General features: G+C 47.1%; 1 protein-coding gene across 7 annotated transcripts in view; it reads right to left on the bottom strand.

Annotated features, from left to right (window-relative positions):
* oxr1a (oxidation resistance 1a) overlaps nucleotides 1-27,571 on the bottom strand; it is a 90,326-nt gene that overhangs the window by 30,009 nt on the left and 32,746 nt on the right. For 6 of the 7 annotated variants that reach the window (XM_057044466.1, XM_057044464.1, XM_057044467.1 and 3 more), the window contains one exon: nucleotides 22,860-23,056. In XM_057044466.1, coding sequence (XP_056900446.1) covers nucleotides 22,860-23,056 — 197 coding nt within the window. Of the gene's footprint in view, nucleotides 1-9,517; nucleotides 9,807-22,859; nucleotides 23,057-27,571 lie in introns of those variants that run through there. The other variant, XM_057044468.1, reaches the window with a different exon arrangement.

Below are 27,571 nucleotides of genomic sequence, written 5' to 3'. Positions count from 1 at the left end.
CTATGTGCAAACAGAAAAGGGGTGCAAATGTAGAAAGGTAAAGAAGGGAACGGAGAATTTCATTTCATTTTTCATCTTTGTAGGCTGACAACGAGAAACACTGCGAAGTAAAGGAAAGAGATAAACAAAGAGGTGGAAGTTTAAACGATGGACCATGACGTCACTTCAACGGAATCGTCCCCAATCAACTAATAGGTTTCGTCTTTCAGTGCTGTGAATCCGTTTTTATTATTGGAGCGAGGTCTTTCTTTTAGAGATAAGGAAACACAAGAGCAGTGTTAGGACCCAAACCAAGCAGGAAATACAGAACAACCGATACAGAAACACAGAGCAAATTAAGCTAACTCAGTTAACATGCAGTGGATAGGCGTTATTGGGGGGGGGGGGGGGGGTCATAAAAGACATGTAAATTGGTGGCTGATGACAGAATAAGGAAGACGGATGGAAGAGCGCAAATGAAAGAGTCAGGGGGTGTAGGGGGTGGGTGGAATGCTGAAACGAGTGGGATAAAAGGCATGAGAAACCATATAGGATGGAGATCAAAGGAGATGCATGGGGACATTTGGGAATGCAGAGGGAGTGCCTCTGGGGTTTGACCTTGGGATTGAGGAATACGAGAAGCAGAAGAGCCAAAGAGGCGGTGAAGCAGGGCCACAGGTTGTGGTGAAACAGAAAGTCGAACACAGGTTGACCCAGTGCCCTTAAATGCCTCCCATTACAGCTATTCAAACCCTTCTTTGGTAGGTGACACCCGTGACTAATGAGGCCTTTTATCCGGGCCCTCCTCATCAGGGATCTCGTAGAGCTCAAAACATGAGTCATACGCCGGCGTTGCTATTTCTGTAGCTCAGGACTGCCTGGTGGGGGGGGTGGTGAGGGGAGAGAACCGGAGCTGTTTCAGGTGTAAATACCCTTCTTTTTACAAGATACTGAAGGCTCTTCTCAGGAAATGCATATTCTGGAAGACAAATTAGTGACTTTAGAGGTAGATTATAACCAAATCAAACTGTTTTTGAACAGTTTCCATTTAGTATTTAGTCTCTGCTCAAAGGCTGTAACAGATCTCAGACATATATAAAAAAAATAAAAACAATCATCCTTCTGATCACATACAATCAATAAAATGGGCTCTTTCAGGACTGCGGTGATGGCATTCCAGGTCAGCGTGGGTAAACTTTAGATTTGCACTGTTAAAAATGGACACAATGGCTCCATAATCTGTGGCTGTGTGCCAAATCAATTATTTAGTGATGGAATGAAAACATTGGAAGGATGATTAGTTTTCAGGGGAGGGAGCAAACCTGGGGCGTGGGCGGAGGGCGACTGTTTTAGCCGCTATTTACAGGCAACACTTCATGGTCGTGATTCCCCGCAGCCATGTTGTGAAATCTAATCCGCAGCACGACCCGTTTAATTGCAGGTCAGGCCGGCGCGGCAGACTGCACGTAACTCGACCTGCTGAGCAAACGCCGCAGTTGTTGGTTTGCCATCTGCAAGACGCCAAAGAAAGAAAGGATTGCTTCTCGTCCTGAGGCGTGGCCGATCGACCTGCACATGCTCCGCATGCAAGTTTAACACAATTACAGTGTCCACACAGACACGCGTAGAGAGAGAGAGAATAGCAAATATTCATTAGCAGCTGCGGGGGTGTTTGCACATGATGCACCAGCGATCGGTCTAAAATTAAACCTCACGATCCAGACAGTAAAGCTCCGGTCATACCCCGCTGAGCGGGCTACCAGGAGGATATGATGTCTCTAACGCAGCCTCGGTTGGATGGGGCACTTCCTTAGCTTCCCTTTCATCATCACCACCATCGTCATCATCATCATGTGGCAGCTCAGTCAAAGTCACTTCATTGCTGCAGATTTCCCTGTGGTTCTGTCACATGTCATGCACCCTGACTGCATGTTAAAATATGCTCAGAATCCCAGAATCAGAAGATGCAGCTGCTGCGGGAACAGCTGGGCCCCCGGCCAATGCCGCTGCAGATAGAGTGAATGCCGTTATCTTCCCTGAGCTGCCCCATGGGAATATTTCCACCAGAGGTGAGCTGGAGCGGCTACTCAACTAATTTGTTGTCTGTTACAGTTGCTGCCGCGTGAGCTATTTTGAGCTATTTGCCATCAAGCATGCGTTACTTGGCTCATTCTTGGAGCAAAATAAGACTAGTAATTACGACGGCTGTGCTGTTGGATCAACAGGAGTCGCCTTTGACCTCCTTGTCGACAGCACTTGAATGCAACACGACTCGTGAGTGGGGCGGTGGAGCAGGTAATCCTAATTGTAACGATCATCACAATTAGGGAATATTTGAGAGAGCTTCCTCGTCCATTTGCGACTGATATGACTCATCCCGCCGCTACCCCGTGGTTTTACCCATTTGTGCCATGAAAACTGCGATAACCACCCTGCTGTGTGACATTATTAAAACTAAGATATGCAAAAGAGATATGATTTCAATTAAGCGAACTAATGCAACAGCCAGCACCAACCCATTCCAAAAGAAGCCCCCCCCGGGGGAGGGGGTGTGGTGATGGCAATTCTTTGACCTCATTTGTCCAATGTCATTCACCTATACAGAAATTCTATAAATCACAACTGTCAAAAACTGATGGCACCAATCTACTTACTGATGTCTGTGGATTTGTTCAAACAGCGACGACGGCCAGGAAGCGCAAAGAGAAAGAAAGAGCAGGTGGGTAAAAAATGGATCCAGGACTTTTTTTGGGTGGGTTTTGAAAGTGTTTTTTAAAGTGAAACCGAGCTACAGCGGAGCTCTTTAAGGCCTGACTGAAAGGAGACAAGAGGAAATTAAGGAATGATTCTTGATAAACACAAGAGCTCCTTTATGTCGCTCTAAATGTGTTAAATTCCAAACCAGCCCAATCTGCAGAGAATGACTCACAGCTGCTAAATATACAGTTCCCCTTCACTTTGTACACAGCCGTGACAAAGTGAAGCAGGCAGAATGGAAGAATCAACATCTAACATTCCCTCGTCTGGTAGAACACACAAGCAGCCAATTTCCCTCCGCTCACCCGTTCCTCCTGCCTGCTGGCGATAAAAACCCTCCCCAGATGTTATTTTTAGCAGCCCCAAAACAGGAGGGGAGGCGATGGTTCTGCACTGAACAGGTGTCTCGGCGGAGGGCTGGAGCCAGAAACTTCTCGTATGGTTCAGAGGGACGAGTCAGAAAGAACAACCAAAAGATGCATTCGGCGCATTTCCACTGCAGGAGTCCCTGGTAGATACTGGGGGACAGGCACTTTACAGGAAGCGCTCCTCTCGTCGGCCGTGCCTCCACTGCGGGGTAGGCGACTTCCCGAGGTTTGTGATAGTTGCGTGACAGTCTCAACAGTGGCCTGAGTGACCCGACAAAAGCAAGAAAGGAGGAAGGAGATAAACACGGAACGCGTGGTGTTCTAAGTGACTTCCCACTGCTCTGTGAAGCTTTGTCCACGTGAAAGTTTGTGTTTTCCGTGCACATGCCAGTTCGTTAAATATAAGTCAACGGTGGCGGCGGACGCTATGAAGGAAGGGAGCGTTGTTGTCGACTCGGCTAATGCTTCTTTACTGCTGGGTTCCGCATCACATCCTGCTCTAGGTTTAGCTAATCCACGCTGAGTAAACTTGGGAAGTTTTCAGGCCCTGGAGCATGGTTCCTGCAAAGGGTCCTTCGGGGGAAGCCCCTGCAATGGAGACACGCCTGCATTGTTTGCTGCAAACTGGATTTACAGCTAAAATATATCAAAACCTAAAGTGATGTGAGTCCCGCATGTGTGGCTGCTGATAAAAACACATCCTGGCATTCAATGACAGGCGGACAGTCAAACCCATAGGCTAAAAAAACCCCTTACTCGATAAAGTTTTATTATTTTTCTCTGTAATTAACTTAGTGTCACCAACCATCTGGAAAGCGGCTACGTTTACACATCAGCCTCCTCGCCGTCTGCTGGAACCTAATGGCGCCTCTCAGGTCCCAGTATTACATCGTTCTTGATCAACTGCCCCTCGCGCTGCCAGTGAACGGAGGAAAATCGGGACCGTTTTCGAAAGTGGTGGTTATACTGAAGATGCGCATTGGTGGTTTCCGTGACGCAGAGAGGCCACTTTCCCCTCTCAGAACCATTCCGCGGTTGATTATACCACCACCCTGCCCAGAAAGGCCGGTCCTCAACTCCGTCTTTACTGGGAAATGTCACTGGACTGCAGGTCAGTCTAATGGTGTGTAATGTCCCGGTGCCTGCTAGTGACACCTCTGGTGTGTCGGTGGCTTTCTAGACCGCATATAATTTTCATTTTTACATTCTCAGTGTTACCATAAAAGCCAGACGCTAGTCAGAAGAGTGTGTTTGCAGTCACACACTCTCTAATGCCTTTAATTGATATTCTGTGAACATTGAAACTTGGTGCAGAGTGACAGGAAAAATGTGTTTTGTTTTGGTTTTTTTAAATAGGGAAAATGGCTTCAATTCAACTTGGCCTGAATGAAGAGGCACTTAAGCTACCTTGCTGTCATCATAATAGAGAGCCGTAACCAGCCATGCAAAAGAGGTTTTATGATTAGCAATAATATGGCTAAACAGCAGCTTTTCCATTACAGTTGCAATATTTGTCAAATCATACAAATAAGTAGATTTAGTTAGAGCTCCATTAGAGCCCAACTGTGCAGAGAACACCTATATTTGCTTTTGGCAGTTTCACATGTGTTGAAGGGAATAATTCAGGGAACAAGTCTGGTGGGTTTGTCCTCTGGGTTTATGAAAGTTTCTGCACAAAAACCTCGAGCAGATGAAAGGTTTCAGTCGGGACCAGAATGACATTACAGCTGATCTTCTAGGATATAAATGCAGCTTTCCCTGCCTTTACTAAGAATCTTTTGATTTCTTATGGCCAACATCATCATTGTGACATCATCTTTACAGGGAGAACAAAATCTGACCCACAGTTGAAGAGGAGGTCTACTCGGCCTCCTGCTTCCACCTCGCTAATCAGACCGCCGTTCCTCTGCGATCCTTGACATTAACACTGCTGCTGCCATTTGAGCTCTAATGCTTTGCAAGTCAAAGTTGTGGTTGGGAGGATGTGTGTCACATGGAGGCAGGATGAGGTCCAACGCTGCATTGACTGGATCAATGCTGATGCATATACATGATGTGCTGTAGCTTCCACATCAGCCCTGCAATCCAGCTTTAATGCATTGTTAATGTTACTCAACTGATGTGCGATGATGTGCAAAGGGCCCCTATAAGTTTCAAAGAAATGGTGATGCAAGAAAAGAGGGAGTTGCCCTGGTTGGAGCGCTAAAGCGCGTCTTTCATCAGTTTACATCAGCTCTACAGGCGCCGGCAGGTAACCCGAACCAGGTTCAGGTCTGCAGGTGGAAAACTGATGAGCTCAGCAAGAGAAACACCAACTCTCAGACCGCATTGTCATTGATCTTACGAAAAACCATGTTCAGGAGTCAAGATTTGATGAGATTATGTAGACAAGCGGGCAAATACAGACACGTCGGTGTAACAAGAAGAGGATTAAATTAAACCTTTAAATTAATCAGAGGTTTAATTGTGCCCAAGTCAAATTTGCTTCTTTTGTGGAGGGCCTAATGTATATCTCAGAGTTAGGTAGGACATGCTGAGCTAATTTTTCACTAAAGATCTTCTCTAAAGATAACCGCAGCCCAGCGTCGTTCGCCAGACAGTTGCGTTACGACACGGAGAAGTGGTTGAGAGTAACCTCTGTCTGCAACCCGAGGTGAGATTTCGCAACCCCTGCCCGTCAATTTCTGCTTTCTGCAGAATTCCCTCAATCAGAGCCGGCGTCCGTCTCGCAATCAACAGCATTTTTGTGAAGCCGTTTGTGCACCAACGAGTGTGCGATGGAGTCACAGAAACGCTGCCTTCGGCGGCTCGTCCACGCAAAGCGGAGACATATCATCGATAACAGTCGTCTCATGACCTTTCAGTACATGGACAGAACTAAGACCTGAGAAGGTCCAGCACCGGGGGCGGCGTCACTATGGTGCGGTGTCAGGGTGTGCAGTAATGTTGAGACTAAGCAGTTAGCAATGACAGTAATGTGTTTTGGATAATTGCAGCATGCACTTACAAGCATTTCAGTGATGGTGATCTTCAGTGTTATGACTCAAAGTAAGTTATGCAAAGCTCCTCCTGTCGGTCCACAGTCTATAATAGTCGACCAGGAGCCACAGGCGGCGGGCTTTTCATTTCCCCTGACAGGCCTGCTGAGATTAAGACGACAAAACGAAGAGAGGAGCCTCCTCAAATCCATCTCCACCGCCATCACGACAACTTGATGATCCGTCTCGCTCTCGCTGTGCAATGAATTAAAGCCCACCTTGCGCCCAGTCTCTGCTGCATCCATCACTTGCTGTACGGTTTTAGGGGAGAGGACATAAAGGAGGGAGTTATTCAAAACAAAACGAGGGAATGAAACCTGATACTCAAGGAACAAGTGATCCTCGGTTTATTTAGAAAACACAATCTACGGGATAGCACCGCAGGGTTTTAAAACATCGCTACCTCAGTGCTCCGCAGGATAAGGTTTGTAATCGCCGCAAAACTAATTAGATGCAGTAATGCATCAGCGCTGCCGTGTAGCTGCAGCGGCGCTTCATGAGTGTGAGGCTGTCCCAACACTGAGGCCTTTGACAGAGCACACAGCTGGTGGACACAATGCAGAATGGATCAAACTGTCCCCACCCCTGCAGAGTGGATCGCACTGTCCCCACGCCACTAGTGCAGGTGGAATTTGAGAACACTGTTAGGTCAAGCTAAATGTACTTGTGTGTGTGTGATCTCTTGAGTTTAAATTGCATTTAACACAGCAGATAAGTTTCAGGGGAACGACACCACGGGTTGTTGTCCATAATCACATTTCACACATTCCAACAATCAGCCCATAAGTGACCGACCCCTCCTACCACGAGCGGCGCATCCATAGATCACTCAACTTCTTTTTTCAGCTCTAATCCGACCTCTAGTAAACATCCATCATCTGTAAGTGGGACAGACTCCTTGGAGGAGGTGCATGGACATGGTCAATGACCGGCCAGGGAACGCGGGCAGTTATGGGCAGAACTTCCTTGAAAATTCAGGGTGGGTCCATTAGTTCAGACCCTGGATGGAGCCGCAAAGTACCCAGTAGGAATTCTCCACCACTTCCCCTGAGAGAGCCGTAACCGATTCCAGGAGAGCGCCATAATGGCGTGCTGGGCGGATGACATACTGCTCAAGGACTTTTTAGAAATTAAAGTGATTAAAATCACCTATTACAGTGCGGCGAGCAGCAGATTGTGCTTTCTGAATCATCACAGTAATTGCGGTGGAGCTGGTGTCAGCCCCCGGCATGAAAGTGAACAGTGGCAAATGCGGGAATACTCTGCCGGATTGAAGGGAACTTGATGCAGAGAGGGGTTCCAAGTCAGGAGGAAAAACTGGCTTTTACGCGTCGCCACGCCTGTAATTACTAAAATACGGCCACCTGACCCGTCAGACAGCTGCACCTGCAGGGCCAAAAGCGCTCTGAAACATGACCAAATGTGCGCTACAGCATGACAAAGCAATCTCAACAGAAAATGAACCCTTCCGGATCTGTGGTCAACTTGAAATCTGGTTTACATCCACTCTTCCTCAAATTCTGCTGCGAGTCATGCGGAGGTTGCAGCAGCGGCGGTTGTTTGGCAACTTCAATCATTAGCGCGCGCGGCTTGCCTTTAAAGGTTGGTCAAAGTTGAGCTTTCTGTAAGCAAACATGTGTGCAGCTCAGTCTAATCTATCGTGTCATCCAGGACGGCCACGAACGAGATGCTGTAGATGTGTAGCAGACCAACGTAAAGCCGCCACCCTCTGGGATCATCTCATTCAATCGTTCCTGGCCAATTTAATATAAGAACACAACTTCAACTTTGACCTCTCTGAGCAGCTGAGAGCAAAACAGCTTCTGTTTGCAGACTGTTGCCATCGTTCACGCCGACCTTCCGCGTGAACTGCAGGCGAGTTAGAAAAGATGAATCACACTGGGAAAAGGCCCAGAGCTTCCTTCCAGGCCTTTCAAGGTAACGCTGAAGAGTTTAGCTGGAGGCAACGTGGCCACATTTTAAGATGTCCATCGGAAAATAAATGCAATCTCGTTCTTCCTTTGAAAGCCAGACCTGAGTTGACTTCCATGAACATCACCTTGTGCTTTGCACATCATGTGTCAACATGTGACTCAAAGGTGGAACTCGAAGATGCGGTCCATAATGGCTCCTTTCATGTTCTCCACTAAACCTCAAGCTCACAAAAGCGAGGTTTGCTGGTCGATGAAGCGCCCATGAAGTGTTCCGCGCTGTAAACAGGATTTAATCTACTGCAGGTGGCAAGCCCACGGCCATCAATCTAACCCCCTCAGCCATGTGGCGCCCCGCCCGTCACGTGTCCAACAGTGGTCACCCTCCCGCTACCCGACTCCTTGTGCCTCAAAACGGCTCCTTTCTGCCACAGGAAAAGCGAAGCAGAGGCGCCTGGACTGCTAATGAACCTGCCCGCCGTCCGTGGCGTTTCAAGAGCAGCGGCGCGTGCATCTGATTAATCTTTGTCCCAATTATATCGAACAATTAACCTTCCTGCCACGCGGCTCAGGAGCCTGATGACTCTGCAGGAGCTCCACCCCCCCCCCCCAATAAGAGAGGGGGCAGAGGGAGCACGTCCTTCTCAACTTTCTCGGTTTTCAGAGCGACCAGGAGGTTGCTGAGGTGTCTGGAGTCATCATCATTTAATGTCAGGAGGCGCTGATGACCCTTAATGTCTAAATCCTGCGTGAGAGAATCATTAATCCACAGAAAAGCCTTCAGGATGTTCACATGCTGGATGACTTGAGCTGGTTCCAAATATCTGGCGTGCCTCAGTCGTTACGGGCAGCGTGACCACACAGATGGATGAGTGGAGAGGACTGAAGCTCCTTTGTTATAAATTAACACTTCAGTGATTAAATCAGGCCAGAACATAAGCCTGGTGTAAGAACTATTCTGGACGGAGACAGCATGTGATCTTTTTGATGATTTAGTACCTAAGAACTAAGTTTCAGGGTTGCCCTAGGCATTTTGTCCAATTATCAACAGAATTAGAGCACCAACATGGGAGAATTAGCGTTTTAGTCAAGTAAAACAAAAAGTTCCTTGAGTGGGAAACACTTTTGTTGGGGCAAATGTTCTGAGTAAAACAGTGACGTGTCGTCAACTTTTAGGAGGCTTTTCTCTCGTCCTGAAGCCACGCAGACAGAACTTTCAAAGAAACGCCGAAACATCGTATTCACTCAATAAACTGGCTGCTTTTGGGTCCAAATGTAGCCATTATATCTACACCCCCAACGTACAGATATACCGCTATGACGCTAAGAACGTGTGTAGAACCAAACGTTTCCTTTAAAAGTGGGTTTGGCCAGGCGTTCTGCTTGGCTCGCTTCGGAAGTTGACGAGGTTTTGTGAGTAAATAACAAGTAATACCGCACCAACCTGTGTGAGAGATGTTTATGTGGCTCTCATGCGCAGACCCAGCGTGCAGGGGTTGAATCGAGACCGTCTGGGGTCCCGGACCGGGCCACAGTCGCTGGGATATCGCGTCCCTGACAACTCTGGCGCCGCTGCTCGTAACGGAGAGTAAATAATCCATAACTTCTGCAAAAGTTGCCTAAAGTCGCATTCAAAACAAAGCCCTCACACACGGTGACCGATGTCACTGCGTAAAAACGCAGCGCAAGCGAAACGCCACGCAGCTGCGCATTCTGCAGGCTGCATTCCGAAACAGGAACTAACTAAAACACGTCTACAAGTGCAAACTTTTCTGTTTTCCCTCCTCCGAATGGGCCGCGCCGTGCAAAGGCTTCCATAAGTAAATGCAGACCTCTTTGAAGAAAGCTTTATCCTAAAAACAAAGAGTTAAAATAAACATTTTATTTTTTATTCAGTGAGCTTGCTGGTCATCATTGCTGCTCAATAAACAAAATGAATATTTACGGCGATTAATAGCAAAATATCGGGGTTCTGGCATTCTGATTACATGTAATAACCCAATGATTTTATTTGTAACTTATTCATTGAAGCGTTATCTTTATTATTTCAGTATAATCTTTGGTTATGACCCAAATGTTGGCAGCTCTTGCTTTGGATATATAGTGACAGAGGTAATGGTTTTATTGGACAAATGGCAGATCTCTTTACTTCAATTAAAATGACAGGTTTATCTGTTGTTGGCGAGGCGGATCGGTGACAACAGTGCTCCAGTCGAACTGTGATCATTTCGTGCCTGAAGGGTCAACAGGGGTCACTGTGGATCTCCTCTAGTGTCCATCAAAGCGACTATTATTTAACTGTAGTAATTGGTGTCAATGAGCACGGCGAGCAGTCTTTGAGGTAAAATGGGTACAGGTTGTCTTCAAGCTGTAATCTGATCAGGGGAGTGCCGTATTTGTTTCCAGACATCTGTTGTAGGAGGATCGAGGCTGAAAAGCTGATGTACAATAAATGACGTTTGGAACTGAATCGGGGCCATATTCTGTACTGAGTGTGCGCCATCTGCTGGTGGCTTTGGGTATTCCTTCTGAGTAACTCGTCATCTGTGCAGACCAAAGCATAGTACAAATATCAGAAAGTGCATAACGGTGTGTACCTATATTTCATATAAATATGGGATATTTTATCTTAAGAGAAAGTGCTGCTATTTTATTCCCTATTTTCCCCCTGCAAATACAGTTATTCTTAAATTGTCAATGAAGTTTATTCTGAATGGAAACCTAAAATGATGACTGCCATTCTCACAGACTATGAAGTCAAGCAAAGTGGCAAGGTAAAGAAATAATGACAATGACAACAAGATCAACAAACCCTCCTGTTTGGTTCCGGTTTCTGCTGGCACACTTGGACAATAATATCCCGACAGGTCTCAGGTGGCCCCCCAGTCCCACTGGGCCCCGTAGCTGCGTGATGTGGAGTGTTGCTGTAGTAGCGCAGAGAACTTACCAAATTATCTTCTGAAGGGACCGGCTTCCTCTTCTCTGCCTTTCACCCTTAGAGGAGACCGGCGCCCTCTGACAGTTCAGTCCAACCAATGAGGCTGGAGGTGGTGAAAGCTCTTTTTTTTTCTTTTCGTAGGCAACCTCTTTCACACCCTCTAATTAAGATGAAGTGTGACCAAAGAAGGGGAATGAATCAATTCCCAACCTGCTCACCAGACGACATGAGCACTGCTGCCTGGAAATTACGCTGCTTTGGTCTTACTTAAGCAAGCATGTTTGACAAATTGGGCATTTTCTCTGTTTAATTTCATTGGAGGAGTAAGTGCAGCAACATCCTCTATGGCTTTAGACTCTGCGGATTTTTGCACATTTGCTTGTTTATTTAAATCTGTGCATTATTCAAACCAGGCATCATCTATTTCAATCGTCCCCCCCCTTTTCTGGCTAGACTAAACCATGGCGCTCCAGACTGTGGTAGTGTCGCTGGGATGGAATCATTGGAATCATGAGTTATAAGTAATACAAGAATACAAATTAAAAGAAAAGTCCTGGAGTCAGCAGCTGCCAACAACAGCCCTGAGAGGGTCCTGTGTGTGAGGCTCGTCACTGCCAGAGAGTGGGCTACCGGGCAGCGAGTGTTAATCTCAGCAGTTTCCAATTGAGAGGTGTGCACGCTGCAGCCTGATCCTGAGATGAGGAAGGCTTTCATTACAGAACAAACACGAGCGCCACCGGGGAGCTGCTGACTTTCCACTGTCAACAGAAAAGGACGGAATACACAAGCGCGGTTACATAAGCGGGGCTCCAACATGCTGGTCTGAACACCAGCATGTGCACAGGAGCGGGGGGGGGGGGGGGACGGACGCGTTAGGGCGCACACACAAACACCAACTGTGGGCACAAACTCAAGCTGCGTCTTCCTCGCAGACGTGTTCCATTTATAGCAGAAATTACTATTCCACAAATGCAAAAGAGGCGCGCACGGCAGGCAGGAGCGCTGGGGATACTTTCAGAAAGAACACGACACATTTACAGGGAGCATTTTTGGAGTATTATGGAATAAAAGCAGGCGCCGCCTGATGCATCACAAACCTTCAGCTACAAGATCCTGCAGTCAAACACGCAGAAAAAGAGGAACATTGACAGCGGAGAGCTGCTGGAACAATCAGTTTAAATCAGCCGGGCAATGGCAGCAGTCACAGCACGCCGCTCCCCTCTGTTAGCCGTCCTCTTTGGATAAGATAAAGCTGCCCTCTGACAGATCTCTCATCGGAATCACCGAATGAGGAACAGGTCTGCCTAATTGCTCCACGCTGATGTTTGCTTAACTCTGACCGCCGTCACCTTCTTCCTCATTCCAAGAGAAGACCGTCCATATCTGAACATATTAAAGCCCTGACAGATATATTTGAGCCAGTTACACAATAATCCAGTTCTACTGCAAGTGTTCCTGTAATATTAATCTAAAACATGGATGTCAGAAATTCTACAGCCTGAAACTGATCATTTGACATGACTGAGCCCTCTTCATAGCTGCTAAGTACCGTAAGCGTTTGAAATGATCCTTCTCTTATTTACCCCTCGTTAGTGTGTGTTCCTTCTATATTCTATTTCTTAACCTCCTCTTCAGGTGGTCACAGAATTGCGGCTAGCTTTATAATACCTCTCCTTCACAATTGTTTCTCCCGCTGACAGCTGAAACTGCCAGCAGACAGGAACACCATCATCTGATTTCAGGGCACGTCTTTGGAGAAAAAAACAACAACCTGCCTTCGCCGCTACAAATACCCAGAACACCGCTGGACCATGGCCTGTAGATAAAGAGACCGTGTGTTTAGACAACCTATCATTTCCACAGCAGCGTTTCATCCTCAGCTGCTGCCAAAAACGCTCCGTGCACAAGGTCACGGGCACTGTGTCTGTAGGAGGACGGCTGGAAATTGAATTTAGCCTCCATGAGGACCACTTACAGCAGCCGAGACGCATCTACTACAGCATTCATTCCATCAAAACAACCACCACATCGGAGACGGTGACCTAATTTAAGGAGATATAGCACTTGTCAGTCGGTTCCTCTCTTTTTTGAATCCTCTTTTTGAGGAAGTCCCAGTAAGACAAACTTGGGATGAGAGGAGCCCCTCCAGTGCATCTGTGGTCCTGTTAATGCCTCAGTGTTAAGACGTATCGAGACAAAACAAGGTTGATGAGATGTTGAGCCATCAGTGTGAAGACACGGCAACACTTCCCGCCAGTGTTATTGGCTGCGCTCTACAGGGCAACCGGCCGTGATCGATGACCGACGGCATCGGAGCGGGTCATCTTTTCCTTCCCCTGCCTCCGCTCACGGTCATCTATCCTCTCCAGGCGTCTGCGCCGTCTCAGGCCGCCCCGAGAGGCTGGGTGGTCCCGGCGACTGATGACTACAGTGGGGAAGCATCAGTCTGCTGGATTGAGGGCTCTCTCTCTCTCTGCAGAGGGGAAACGTGGGAGGAAAAGCAGCGCTGCGATGGAGGAAGAGGAGAAGACGGGATCGAGGAAATTGGAGTCAATACCATAAAAAGTTCCGCGCATCCGTCTGCGGTAAAACCCTCCCCAACCCAAACCCTCTCCGTTTATCACCCGTTGCACAAGAATGCTAAATTGGATAATGAATCTCTCCCCCGAGGAGATGCACCCGATGAATAATCTGTTGGCTAAATTAGCCCGGGACATATTGCTTCGTTCAAGGTGTTAAGTGCAGTTAAACCGATGCAACCTTTTGGAGTTTGTAGGAAGGAATGTGGATGAATTAGTACGGAACAAGATGTAATTGACTCAGCAATGATGGACCAAACACATCATCTGCTGAGGGATGTTTCCCAGCATGTGTTGATTAGAAAGAACAACATGGCTGCGCTTCTTTACCAGCAACAATGTGAGCCGATCGCCTGTAGTTTCCCTTTTTTCCCCGACGTATGACAAACATGGGGTAAATACACACCTGCCATCATCGCCTGATTGTGGTTTCTGACCTCGGACCTTTCTCACAGAGGAAAATGTCTTTGCTGCTCAGGTGGGACAACATTGACAGCGTGCGTGTTTAGCTGCTGTCAGTCAGTCAGGTGTGGTAGAGTGATGAGCAGCCTGGGGCGTTCTCCATCACCTCCCTCCCCCAGCCCTTAAGGCCTGGCATAAACAGTCCAGCTGCCTACAGGCCATGACCTACGGAGCATCCTCCGCCCAGCACCAGTGGGATTCACAGGCTGTCAATATGTCCTTTTAAATGACGTTTCAGGGGGAAATAATACTCTCAAGTTTGTCCCTCGGGGCCACCGTCCACTCCACAGTAACTTAACCACAGTAACTTGTAGCCAGAATGGAAAAAAAGCTGCCAGCATTCAAAGCCGATCTATGCAGCTTGTGCTTCTAGCTTTTTGTGGCAGTTTTCCACAGCGATGCCATCCAGTGAATGTCCAGGGCAGTGACCCGCGCTGAGAAGACGCCGCGGTGCACTGGCCGGGCAAATCCATTCCCGCGGCTGTTCTTCCTCTTGGATAAACTGATGTGCAGCAATCGTGGCCTTGGACCATGTACAAAGCAAAGTCCTGAACGTACTAATGAGAGCAGCGGGGGTGGGGGGTGGGTTACGGGCAAGGTCAAGGTGGACGAGGGTGAGCCAAGACCACGGTTAAAGCTCTAGATCAGACCAAACATCATGGATGGAATAAATCCTTCAAAGAGAAATTTCCATCCAAACTTTTTCCTACTTTCAATCGATTTCCTACTCGCTTAGGAACGACGTGTTTGTCAAATTACGGAAATGGACACATTTGGAATGATAGAAATTTTCCTTCCATAATTCAAGGCTATAGTCATCCCGCTGATATTTTTAGATTTATTCGTGCAAAAATATCACTAATAGCCGAACCTTTTAACCTTAAAAAGCTGAAGATCAGACACCGCAAGTCACTGTTTTCCATTTGAAGTAAATCTTTAATGGACGACACTTTAAATCACAGTTTCTTTGATTGCTTCAAAAATAAGCCGCATTGGCTTTTGGCATCCTGGCAGATTCTACACAGTGATAAACAGGAAGTGAGCCCGAGCTGTTATCTTCCTGTTTCATATGGATGCCTGCAAAATACAAAAAGGGTTGTGGTTGCAGGGGATCCCAGCGATCGGGACGGACCCAGACTGAGAGACTGGGACGCCCAGTGGACACCAGTGTCCCCCAGGGTCACTCAAGAGGTTCAAATATATAAATCATGTTAAACAGAACATAAATATTGTGCTCAAAGAGCTTCTGTCATGTGATAAGAGGTACAGATTGTTGTAACTGAGCGCTGCTGCACTCCGAGGCCCGATGGTTTGATAACACGACAATAAAAACAGTCATAAAACACGGCACCGTCCACTTTACACGGGGGCTTTATCGGTCAGCCCAGCGTTTGCTCACTGCTTCCTCAAGATAGTGGCGCTTTACTCATCCACCGACACCTCTGCGAGCGACCAAACGGACGCAGGCCGCGTCGGTATCGAGGCAGCTCTGCAGAAGTCACTGGCATTTGTTCCAGGAATTCTCCCCTCTCACAGTACGAAAACCACTCACTCAACATTTGAGCAATATGCAATTAATCCCAACCAAAACAGGAGAAGAGTGTTTACTGAAGCAAGCGCGGGAAGCGGCCGGATTACTACCTCTCCGGCATTTACAAATTGAACCCGAGGAGGAGGAGGACCACCCAGAGACTCTCGGCCCACGTAATTACAGCAGCACGCCGATAATTCCGGAGCGCAGCTCTTTTACGGTAGCGGTGAGGAAATTGAGCAGTAAGCCTCTTTTCCTGCTTTCGTTCGCTACACAAGAAAACATTTGTGCCTTTCCCTCTCTGGTGAAATAAAGCCTTGATAGCAACAACTCTCTGCAGCGGCGGGAGTCCACACAGATTAATTCAAGCATGCATGACAGTAAAGAGAGCTGCGGATAAAAAGCTGCATTTAGTCTCCTCGAAAGAAGGCAGTTTAAAGCCTACTTAGGGTCCATCTCAAACCAGAACATGACTTAAAAGCACTGAATTGATTTAAGGACTGTGAACGTCAACCTCAGGGGACGTTTATTTGAAGAATGTCACAAATATCGGAACAACCCAAGGTCCCTCTGATCCTCATGACATTGAGACCGTCCCATAATGACCCTTTCTTGCACAAGAAGTCAAAATGTCCCGTTTCCTCATTGTAGTTTTTGTATTTTCACACTCTCTTCCCATCCTGACAATAACACACACTTATAACGTGCTTTTTTTTTTTTAAAAAGGGGGAAGAAGAAGGTAAAAGCAGCTGGTCTGGACCAGAATGTGGAAACGACAATGAAAAGTCAAAGCCCAGAAAAACAGAGGTGACATTTCCTGTCTGTAACCAAGTTAGCGTGGAAGCGCTGCGCTGTTATCTGGGAGTAACTAAAGCATATTATTAACCTTTGTGAAAATTGCTTTTGAGCGTGCGTGCGGGATTTCAATGCTGCAAGCACTGTGTGAGGACACGTTTAAGCACTGGGAACCTCCAATATTTGTGTGTGTGTGGCGTCTCAGATAGCTCAGTTGTTGACGAGCAGTTGGACGTTTCGAAAAAAAAAAAAAAAAAAAGAAGACATTTTTAAAGGCATTTTTACATTTCCTTTGTAAAAATGTCAGTTCTGCATTGGAGCAACCTTCATTTTAATGACTGTATGAAATCAGCCATTTAAATCCTGCCAATATTTACACCTTAAGAGTGCCTGAGTGATGCACATGAAGAGCTTTGAAAGCTGTCGTGATGCCTCACAATGGCTGTAAATCACATTATCACATTCTTTAACGAGACACCTCCGTCTCCTGGTGATGGAAGAAAGGCAGCAGTTAACGGCTGCATTAGAGCAAAATACCCAGTTTGGGGCAGGTTGTCGGTGACAATGGAAAAACCTCATTAATACTCAAGCCCTCTTGGGATAAAACCCAGTGTAGCTTAAAAACGTGGAACGTGCGTGTTTGAGTGGGGAAAAACACCACGAGATTTCACATTTCTAGTGAAGGTCAAAAGTGGTTATAAAGCACAATTAAAACACCCACAGCTGATGAAGCACAAACGGAAGCAGAGACGAGCTGGTGAAAACGCTGCGAGGGCAGAGAATGTAAGGACGGACCCCTCCGTGAGTCTGGGGCGGGGCTTAGCTGCTGTTTGATCCGACGTGACCGAGCCGGACCGCCAAAGCGAGGGGGCTCTCGCTTATCTCGGCACACAAGCAGCCCTGCTGGCGGAGGCAACACAGCGTGGCTGTGGGCGACGCTGTCGGAGCGTGACGGCGAGCTCTCTCTCCCCGCTTTCACCCTCATTCTCCATCACATGTACACCCCCCCCTCCCATTATCACACATAGTCTGGAACAACAGCAGCTGGCTGCTTTTCCCTTTTTTTCTCCCTCCATTTTCCATTTGGTTGAAATGGAAGCCCGTCTCCGTCTGTCATAATTTATTCCGACTGTCGGAATCCACCACAAATCAATACAGAAGCGTCGAGTAATTCGTTTAAAAATTCAAAAGGGACGATCAATCAGGCTCTGGAGCAATTTTCTTTGGTCTAATTACACTAGAGATCCAGATTATGTCCAGCTGGCTAAACGCACATGAGTTATTCTCTGTTTAGTTCTTTGGTCCTCTATCCTTACTTTTCATTCTCTGGATGAAAAACTCTGTTTCAATCTAAATATCAGTAGAATAATTTATAAATATAACAACTGTGTACGCTCACATAGAGTTTATCACAAAGAGTTTAGTCTTCAAACACACAAACGTGTTTCCAGACAATTACAGAAACAAACCTTGCTAATAATAAAAGGAATAAATGGAGCAATTACAATAGGAAACATTGTTAAGCCATAAATCCAATCGTTTGTGAGATGCGTTTAGATGCTACGGCCACAAACACAACCCGACTGAGGAGACTGCTGAAACACATGACATTGCCGGGAACTTGGAATTTTACAAAGCTCTCACTTTAGCCACTCTGCCGTGCGCACGCACACGTGTACATATGGGTGGTTTGTTGGAAAAACCAGCCATTCGGACCTAAACATGTTGGATCCTTTTTAATTTTGAGGACTGCAGCTGTGCTGCAGCTGTGCTCAAGGCTGCGCGACAATTAAAATTCCTCTTTTTTCCCTCCAAATGTAATTAACATCCGCAGCACCTTTCCAGCTCGTGTGTTCAACGTTGGGGGAAAAAGCTGCAGCGATGAGGAGGAAGCCTTGTTTTCGAAGACTTGAAGTGACATGTTTCTAGACGTTTCTAGAAATCAGCATCCTATATCACCAAGGCCAAACACAACCTTTTATTTGCTCACTTGCCAAAAGAAATGAAACTGTCCTATTTCCTGTCAGAGTGGCTTGTGTAATAACTGCCCCTAGCAACAGCATCAGAGTGTAAACACAAGCGTGTCACCAGAGACGTGTGCATCAAAGGCGGAATGAGAGCAGCATCCATGTTCCACCTGCAGCGCCGGCTATAGCCGTCAAATGCCACAGTGATTAGCGCTATAAGCTGCCACCACAGAGCTGAATGGGGGATGCAAAGCGGCGTCTTGCATACAAGCGAAAACACAAGTCTCAGGTGTAGCAAATCAGAAAAAGGGTGACTAAACCTCAAGCCTGACACTTACTTCAATCTATTGAATAGCTGTTAATTCAATTCTGGCCTCTCTGGTGAAAGTGCATATCTAGCAAGCCTGGCTGGGAGCCTGCAGCCTGTTAGCATATTGCTCCACCAGCAGCGGTGCATCCCTTCTGCGACCCTGCGGTGAAAATCCAATGAATACCTAACAGGGGAATAATCAGTCACAGGGAGGTGGTGGCAGGGTCTGCCACTCTTGGGGCGCCGGGCTGCACCAACCCGTGTGTTCCTGTCTTGTTTATTAGCATTTCCACTGTCAAGTGGTTTAGATGCTGTGTTTGCAGAGTCAGACCTCCGCACAACCCTCAGCAGTATGCTTACACACGCTCGTAGTTCAAGAAAGATCTTTTCTTAGCAACTGTAAATTAAAACATCCTCCGAGTTTTCAAAATCAGAAAGAAGCCCTGACCTGGATTGCTATCAAAATTAAAAACATTATAGATTTCATGCAATGATGATGTGATTATTTCCCCTTTGCATGTATAGACATATTTAAAGAGTATTGCCTCATCCTCGCATTGTGCATTTTCTTTGTGTGAAACTAAGCCAGATGAGCATAATGCAATTAAACGCCTCTTCAAGACCAGGCCAAGCAAAACAACAGGGTCGGCAGCGTTTTTCTGCCGCTTTTGTCCGTCCTTGAGAGATTACCTTCTGGTCTGACCCGCAGGACAAACATTAGAGGATAAAAGGACGGCGAGCGTGAAGATGAAGAGAACGACTGATGTGAAAAGGTGAGTGGGGGGAAAAAAAGACACAGAGAATGAAACGGTTGGAAGAAAAAGAGGATTGTGGTGAAGCAGCCACATTATCTGGCACCCCAACACGCACGTCTGCACCGGGGACGCCGACCTATCGCCTTCCTGCAAGTGCTAACCTAATGTAGCCACGGGCAGTTTCCAGAGTTAACTTTAGTTTGTGGACAGACGTGCACGGATCCAGACCTCCGTGCACTGCATATAGACAGAGTGAGTCAGACAGCTGAGGACTGCACGTCTCCCAATAACAACCTGTGATATAACAGAATTTTAAACAGGGTGGTTGAGAGGAGTGTTATATGTCATATCTGATATAATGAGCCTGCACTGGTGGAGGGATTGTGCTTGCATTTGGTACAGATTGCTATTATCAGGTGCAGGTCCGGAGTGGATAATGTAAAGGTCAGACTGGAGGCTGTCAGACAGGGATGCTGGGAGTCTGAGGAGAGCCTCCCAGGAAGAACGTGCAGTGCAGTTCCTTTTTTATTCCTCTTTAATTACCTCCACCAGGAGGTTCTGTTGTTGGAATTTGTTTTCCTCCTTACGGGAGTCAACTGAATAGAGAGAGACGCTGTGAAAACATGTTATCTGAGGCACATTTTGACCCTTGTTGGCGCTCATGGACGGAGGTGGCGGTCCCAAAATTCTAATGCTGCACTATGAATTCATGCATCTGTTTAAAAGCCTTGCTCATCGATTTCCTCCCGTTTGTAAAGCTTAATGTACCCCTGTTGCTGCATTTACCAGTTATTGCTGAGGATGTTGGAGCAGCCGTCCCTTAAGGACAGTCAAGAAAAGATGCTGGGAAAATGGATTAAAGCCACAGGAGCAGCCTGTAAATGGAGTAAAGGGAGCAGTTTTACCCAAATTCACTTGGCTCTGTCCAAAAATGACGTCGACAATCGCCGCCGACATCTTCCTTTTCTCTTTCTCATGTTAGTTATCGACGCTCATCCTGTGAAAGCAAAGCGTGATGGAATGTTGCCACTTCAGAAGTGGAAAAGCTTTTGTTTTTTTCCTTCCACGCAGGCGAAAATTGCAGTTGGCATCATGCAGCAGGAGCCCCACTGGCCCGGCTATTAAAACGTCAATGGTGAAAGCGTAACGCGCCCTTAACGGCGGGGCCGGACGCCTGGCTGACAGCATAGCGACCGCCAACGTCTGCTGTTCCATTAGAATAAATTAGCACGATAAAGCCTCTTTGTGAGGACTGCAAATGGTAAATGACTGTGTTTACAAAGTGCTTCACACACGGCTAGACCAAAGAGCTACGGGAGCCGACCAATGACCCACCCGAGCGACCGCGGGCTCCTTTTACCTTTCCACATCTTGATAGAAATAAAAGCGGGATATGAGCATCTGTAATCGATGACTCATTATGGGATATAAAAGGCGATCGGAGTGCGATAAGACCTGAGCACAAACGGATGATTAAGAGCGCCGTAAAGCCTCGTCCAATTTGTTACTTTGCAGTTAAAAGCCGTAAAAGCCCAATAAGTCGCAGTCGTGCTCGATTTAACAGCTGAACGGCTGCGACTTCCGACCTGCGGCTGTTAAAAAAAAAAAAATCAAGGGCAACAGCCAAATGGGAATTGATAAAAGCTGGAAAAGAATGAGCCGCTAGTGTCAACAATTACGAATACACAAGCCCAAATACCACAATTCTCTTTATTTTTCTCGCCGAGTGCACCGATTCGGACAGCCGCAGGTCAACCCGTTGCCCTGTCAACGGCTGACAGGAGGAGAGGCAGTGCGTGACAGCTCTGTAGAGCCCTTACCGGTGTGCGACAACAAGAATATTGACACACCTTCAGCCTCTCTATACTCGTCTCTGCCAGCGAAGCATGAAGTGGCCTCAGGCCCCCGTCTCACATGATCACTAACCACCGACGGGCCTCCGCCGGTGCAGAGCGGCTGACAAACAAGAGCAGAATTTCCATCGAGAAAAAGGCTTATAAGGGGAGCCACAGCTCTGACTGTTGGAGACAATCATATGGTTGCCATCCAGTACAATCCCTGCATGAGCCAGCAACCGACGGAGCTAAATGGGGTTTTATTGCACCGCCGGAGCAAGAACACGCGCACGTCTGCATGCATTACTGCGCGTATGTAGTTTACGTACATTTTAGTTGATGTAGTTCCTTGCTGGGATGTGCTGCCAACCTGTCCCTGGTGGCTACACCACTAAATGGGGGAGATTTTAAATGCAGTTGCCTCACTGGCACCTGCTTCTGACAGTAAAGATTCTTCATCATCCTCCACTGGTCGCAGCGGCAGCGCCTCCATCCTCCAATCAGGCGTGCCCGTGCCGGGTCAAAAGGTTAATTGCGACACAAATTCAACAGCTCACTTGCCATCAAATCCATCTGCCGAGTGGCAACTTGAGAGCAATCGGTGTAAGCAATCAGTGTGATTATGCAGGGGTTATTTGGAAACCATGGCAACCCGCGCGACTGAAAACTCACCCAAACAATGAGACGGCCGCTGCGACGTGTGTTTGTGTCCTTCTGAACTCCGAGAGGGGAGAAAACTGCCAATTAAACAATGCAAAAGCTGCTGCAATGTGAACGCAACTCTGGTTTTTTTCTATCTTTTAAAGGGGGTTTCTCCAGCGGCTGAATCAGCAGGAACTGGCCCAAATTAAAGGTGCCAAATCCTCCCTCCCAGGCTCCCCTCGCCCAGCGGTGAGCTGAACTGAACCGAATCGGTTGAAGGCAACGAGCGGAGGGCGGCGGCATTTAGGAGTTTGAATTAGTTTAACTCAAACCCGTTTCATCGCCTGCGAGACGCTGGTTCCCTGAAGTGTACTTACTGAGAGCAGCAACTTACGAGCCGACGCGGAAATAGACCGGCTGCAGACGGGCCTTCCCCGCTGCCCACTGCCAAAAATAGGCTCCATCGCAGGGATGGAGCTCGCGTAATTACAATTTGCAGGCAGGGAACAAATTAGCAGAGGAGAAGTGTGGAGAAGCAGCTGGAGAGGTGACGCTGGGAAAATTTCCCGAGCAGGGAGACGGTGTCAACAGTTCAGGGGGTGCGTGAACTTCAAATATTCCCACAACCGCACGGAATAATAACGAGCCGACCGCAGAGTCTCGGTCGCAGCAGGACATTAAAATCTAATTAGATCTGCAGCAAATACACCCAGGATGTAACAAAGGCCAAGGTTACACAGACAGTAAAGTAAATAATGTAAAATTAAAAGCAATACATGCGTACATAATTCTCCTCCACCCACAGTAGGAGAATTAGGATAGAAGGGAACCGGATGGAAGTTGGAAAATTCCAGGCTATGAGATGAACTGATGGATCTTTGGTTCACACACACACACACACACACACACACACACACACACACACACACACACACACACACACACACACACACACACAGAGGTGTCATTTACCTATGGTGTAGCCCCTCTTCAGCTCTCCACATCTTGGGCTGCGGTGCTGGGAGTTGGTAGTGTTGTTATCCTGCACGCCGAGGCCCGCGGTTGCCTTGGCAACAGGGGGAGCAACCCTGTTGAGGGGTGAGGCTGGCAACAGAGTTGGGGAGAAACCTTGGCTGGCAATGTCCACCGACTGAGACTTCTTCTTCAGCCTGTGAGATGGATGAAACGAACAACAACAGATCAGTTCCCGATGCTGACAATTGGCGAAGCCGCGGCGAAACGTGTTGAAATACCGCACGTCCAAAGGCGAGCTCACGAAAAACCTATTTGCATTTGAGATGTTGATGTCAGAAAGATAAAATTTCAAGGGATTTTTTCTGCCTTAGCCAGGAAGTTTGGAGAGAAAATCAATAGGTTAATCGAGCTCAGGGTGAATTTATTAGCATCCCTCCTTTCTACCGGCAACAACTGATGAAGCAACGTCTCCGCTCGGAGGAGGAAAAGACTGTGATGGAGGCTAAATCTGTCCAACAAGGCAGGCACTGGAGCAGAAGTGTAGAGACACAAATGCCACATGGGCTTAATGTAGTTTAATATTTTCTCCGGTCTCAAACCATCCAACAGAAATCAGAAACTTTCAGCTAGCAAGCTAATTTTACAAGATTAGCATTTTTGTACTATTTCTGCTAGCCACTCAAAGGCCACAATCTGTGTCAATTTTCAGGGCAGACTGCTTATGCAAAAGGTTTACAAGGTGGGAGCCGGCTGACCAAGGTCAAATTAAATCTGCCTATGATAACTCAAAGCCCGTTACAAGGATTGGGTTTGGAACCGAGCCCTTACATTTATTAGGCTAATCTGGGCGAAAAGAGTCCAACGGGTCAATGAGTGAGGCTACGTGCTCGGACATAAGTAGACAAAACACAACCATGCGCAACCTCAGAAACAACATCGCACCTGAGCACTAAAGTAAAAGGTTGGGGAAAAAAAGAGAATATTGCCCCTGAAACACTATCTATCTGGAGTCCAGGCAAAGTCCTGAAACAGCAATACGAGATTCCCAGCACTCCACTCCCTCACACACACTTTCAATCATTCCAGTAAAACTGCTGAGGCGGACAGAATCTTTTTGCCCATTTCACCCAAGTGCCCGTCCCCTGACGCTCCAAAGCACCACACATGACAGAGTGTCTAACCGGCTAATGAAAACACATTATCTCCATGGAAATGCCGCCCATCCCTGGTTGTGCTCTTTGGAAATGGGGACATACAGCTCCAAAAAAATGGCCACGTTGTTTTTGGGTGTTTGATAGGATCCAAACAAGCACGGAGAAGTACTTTGTTTAGAAATGCTGAGTCAGCAATCCACCTCTATTGTATATCCTCCTGCAAAGCCAATACTTCCTGTATTGCGCGTTGATTTATCCTTGAATATTCCATCTCAAAATAATTGCCAATCCGTATTAATAAGTGTGAATGTATTCCATCTAATTCCAAATTAACACTCGTACTTATGTCACATGGTAAATTAAAAATGAATAAACATACTACTTTTATTGATCGCTCCCCCCACAATGTAGCTTTTCCTCAGAGAACGTCACGTGATGATAATTTTTACGAAGGCGTGATGCTGAGTTCGGAACTGTCCCCATTTGTTTTGGGAGACATGGAAATGGAGTGAAAAGAGGAGAGCTGCTGCTGCTTTTAATGACAGGAGAGAGAGGGAGGGAGAACTATCTATATTCCCTCATGAGTTAGTCCCAATTACCATCTCATCAGCACAGCAGAGGGCCCTCTCCTAACTTCCTGAGCTACAAGGCCAAACGGTATCAAAACACTGGAAAAGACACGAATGACTCAAAAGCGGGTTCCCATGTAAGGTCCCAAAGGATAATCTAATTTTTGAGGCGTTCCACGAATATTTAACTTATTTTCTCTTTCAAATGAGATGCTACTGACTAACGAGAGACCGCCCAGCTAACACTCATGTACCTTAACTGGGCCGCGTGCCCCAGTTTGGGAACCAGAGGCTTATTTTCCGTATATATAATGCATAACTAGGCTGCTTATTTATATTATTATCTCAAACACCATCGATTTCTTGTCTGTACTTGGCTTTTTTCTTTTTAGTCCTTCCACAGTTTTGCTTTTGGTTGCAATAAATTGCACATAACAAAGTCACCAATTTCCTGTGCTTACAAACTGCTTGGTGCTGATTTTTTCCCCTACAGCCCCAGGTTGTGTATTCTGTAACAGCATGTTGCTCTCTGAGAGATCACCTGTGCAGGCCCATGAGGAACAGCGGTTAGCTTCATGCCGCGGGACAGATGTGTGAGCATTTCTGCACAAAAGGCCATTTTAATCCCACCGCTTGGCAGTCTGAGCCAATCTGTGCTGGCTCTCCACCTACAGACCCCATCGGCTTCTGGTTCCATTGTTACTGGGGCAAAAAACAAGCTTTATAGCCCTCATCTTATTTAAGAACATGACTCCGGCGGCAGGTTTTCATGAACTTGTTAAGCATCCTATAATGATGCCTCCCCACAACAGGCACCTTATGCACAGAAACACTCAGACCCATTAAACGGGTAAAGACACACAATTACCAATAAATGACATCATTTCGTCGAGCCGGGGGAACTCAAATACGAAAGTCTGTTGCGTAACCACTCTGAAAAGCGGGCATTGTTAAATTGTGACTCCCGAGTTGTGGAATTCTACATATGATCAATCTGATAACTTGATGATTATCACTCTGCTATGAACTCCAGGAGGACTCCAGTGTGAAACGAATAAGCTTTTCCCCCAACCCAGGAATGAACAACTGGCGTCGTCATTGCCATTGGTTAAAACACAGGATGTTCTATGCACCTTCCCCCTGGAAGCAAAGCGCTCATTAACGCCACCGACAAAAGAAAGGTGCACGTCAAAGCCGGCAGCTGTGACTGATTTCCCTCTGCGAGCAAATGCCTTCACAAAGATGAATAGACGGCTGGAGTGGGGGTGTGGGGGGGAATTGAGACAAACAAATAAAAGAGCATTATGCTTTGTACCCCTGCTGCCGTGATGTGACCTGGGCCATGGCAGGAGCCTGCATCCCTGCCAAACCAGCATCGCAAAGATTATCCGTCTCAGAGGATCCACGCGGCTTGGCAACGGATGCATAAACAACGGGAAATTTAGGGCTAAGTCAAAACACACGCTTATCGCTACCCCACTAAGACGGATTAGACCCAGGAAGGGGTATTCATCGCCTTCCATTCCTCCTCTTCTATGCATCACTTCCCATTGCCTTGCAGCAAAAACACACCACTTTTTTTTTCTGGTAATGGCTGTTTACATATAGCAGCAGATAGCGCGCTGTGCTATATAAAGCACATAAGACTAGCTTGACGTCACGCGCCGTTGCTGACAACACAATGACCCATCTCTCGGTAATGATGCCTTAGAGTCCCCGTACTCTTAATGCTGCTTATGTAACCTCTATTTAAAAATATGTATTTTAAAAAGTCCAATTTGGTGGAAACAACGCTTCTCATAGGTTACATTAACCACTTCTACACAGAGAAAACCATCGTTACGCTGCATATTCACCCTTTATTGCATTTGTAGATGGTTGCTATTGGTGATGCCAAGGTTACACCTTTAATGCGGAGCGCCACTGAATGGCAGGCTTTTGTCTTATAATTATCGGTTCCCCTGTTTTCCGTCCTTATCGGTCATCTAAACCAGCATACGCTACAGGAGCCGGAACACACGGCGGCCGTCAGGCTGAAGCTCTGCTTGTGGTGGCGACGTGGAGGGAGAAGACAGGGCAGCAACAACCTGTGGCCATGCATGTTAATGAGCGCTGCTCTGTTGCATCTGGAGGCCTAATGAAACACGTCCGGATAGCGACCGCCCTCTGCTCTGCTGTCGGACACCTCCACATAATGATGTATGGAGGGCTCTGCTGCAATGCGCTCATCTGCCCTTGTTAAATGCCAGAGCAGCAATTCCGAGTCCAGGGGTTATGTGGCACTTTTGACCAATGAGGCTTTAAACTTCAGCTTCCTTTGTATCAAAGTGGCGAGACAGCGGCAGCTAAAGGCCAATCACCACGGTGCAAAAGGCGAGAGGGACCAAAGTTAACAACCTGCTTTCTCTGTTCTTCTGTGTGCAGTTTGCTTAAAAAAGGAAATATTTGTCAGAACACTACTTGAAAGCATTTCAAGTGCAGGTCCCCGAGTCGAAGTTAAACACTGAAGGCTCCCACCCTCCGCCTCTGATGGAATGCTATTATAGCCCTCCCGTCGCCGTCTCCCTGCTGAGTGGGTGTCCATTTTGTGCCCTCTCCCTCGCTGCACATCTTGTTTGATGTGTTTTATTTCATGCACATTTCCTGTGTCCTTTCTCCCGAGTACCCATGTGTCTGTGGCTTTTATGTCAGTCGCTTTAATGAGGCGGCGAGAAAAGTTTCTGCATAAGAGCAACTTTGCGCATCTGCCTGTTGTTGGTAATTTAGCACGTGTCTGCTGCTAACGGTGCAAAGAGTAAATCCTGCGCAGCAAAAGAGCAGAAACTGACAATGTTAATTGTTTTGCTGTTAAAAAACAGTTTGTGTGCCCCTCGAGACAGGATGATGATTAAACTGAAAACCCAAAGCCGTTGCTGAGCGGTCTCTGCCTCGCAGCCATTAGCAACGCCTCTTTGATTTTAGTTTTATGCTGCAAAAACGATTTCAG

The sequence above is a fragment of the Takifugu flavidus genome, chromosome 10 (assembly GCF_003711565.1).
Source record: "Takifugu flavidus isolate HTHZ2018 chromosome 10, ASM371156v2, whole genome shotgun sequence".
Taxonomy (NCBI): domain Eukaryota; kingdom Metazoa; phylum Chordata; class Actinopteri; order Tetraodontiformes; family Tetraodontidae; genus Takifugu; species Takifugu flavidus.
The sequence above is the reverse complement of the archived record's forward strand: the minus strand, read 5'-3'. Positions and strand labels throughout refer to the sequence as shown.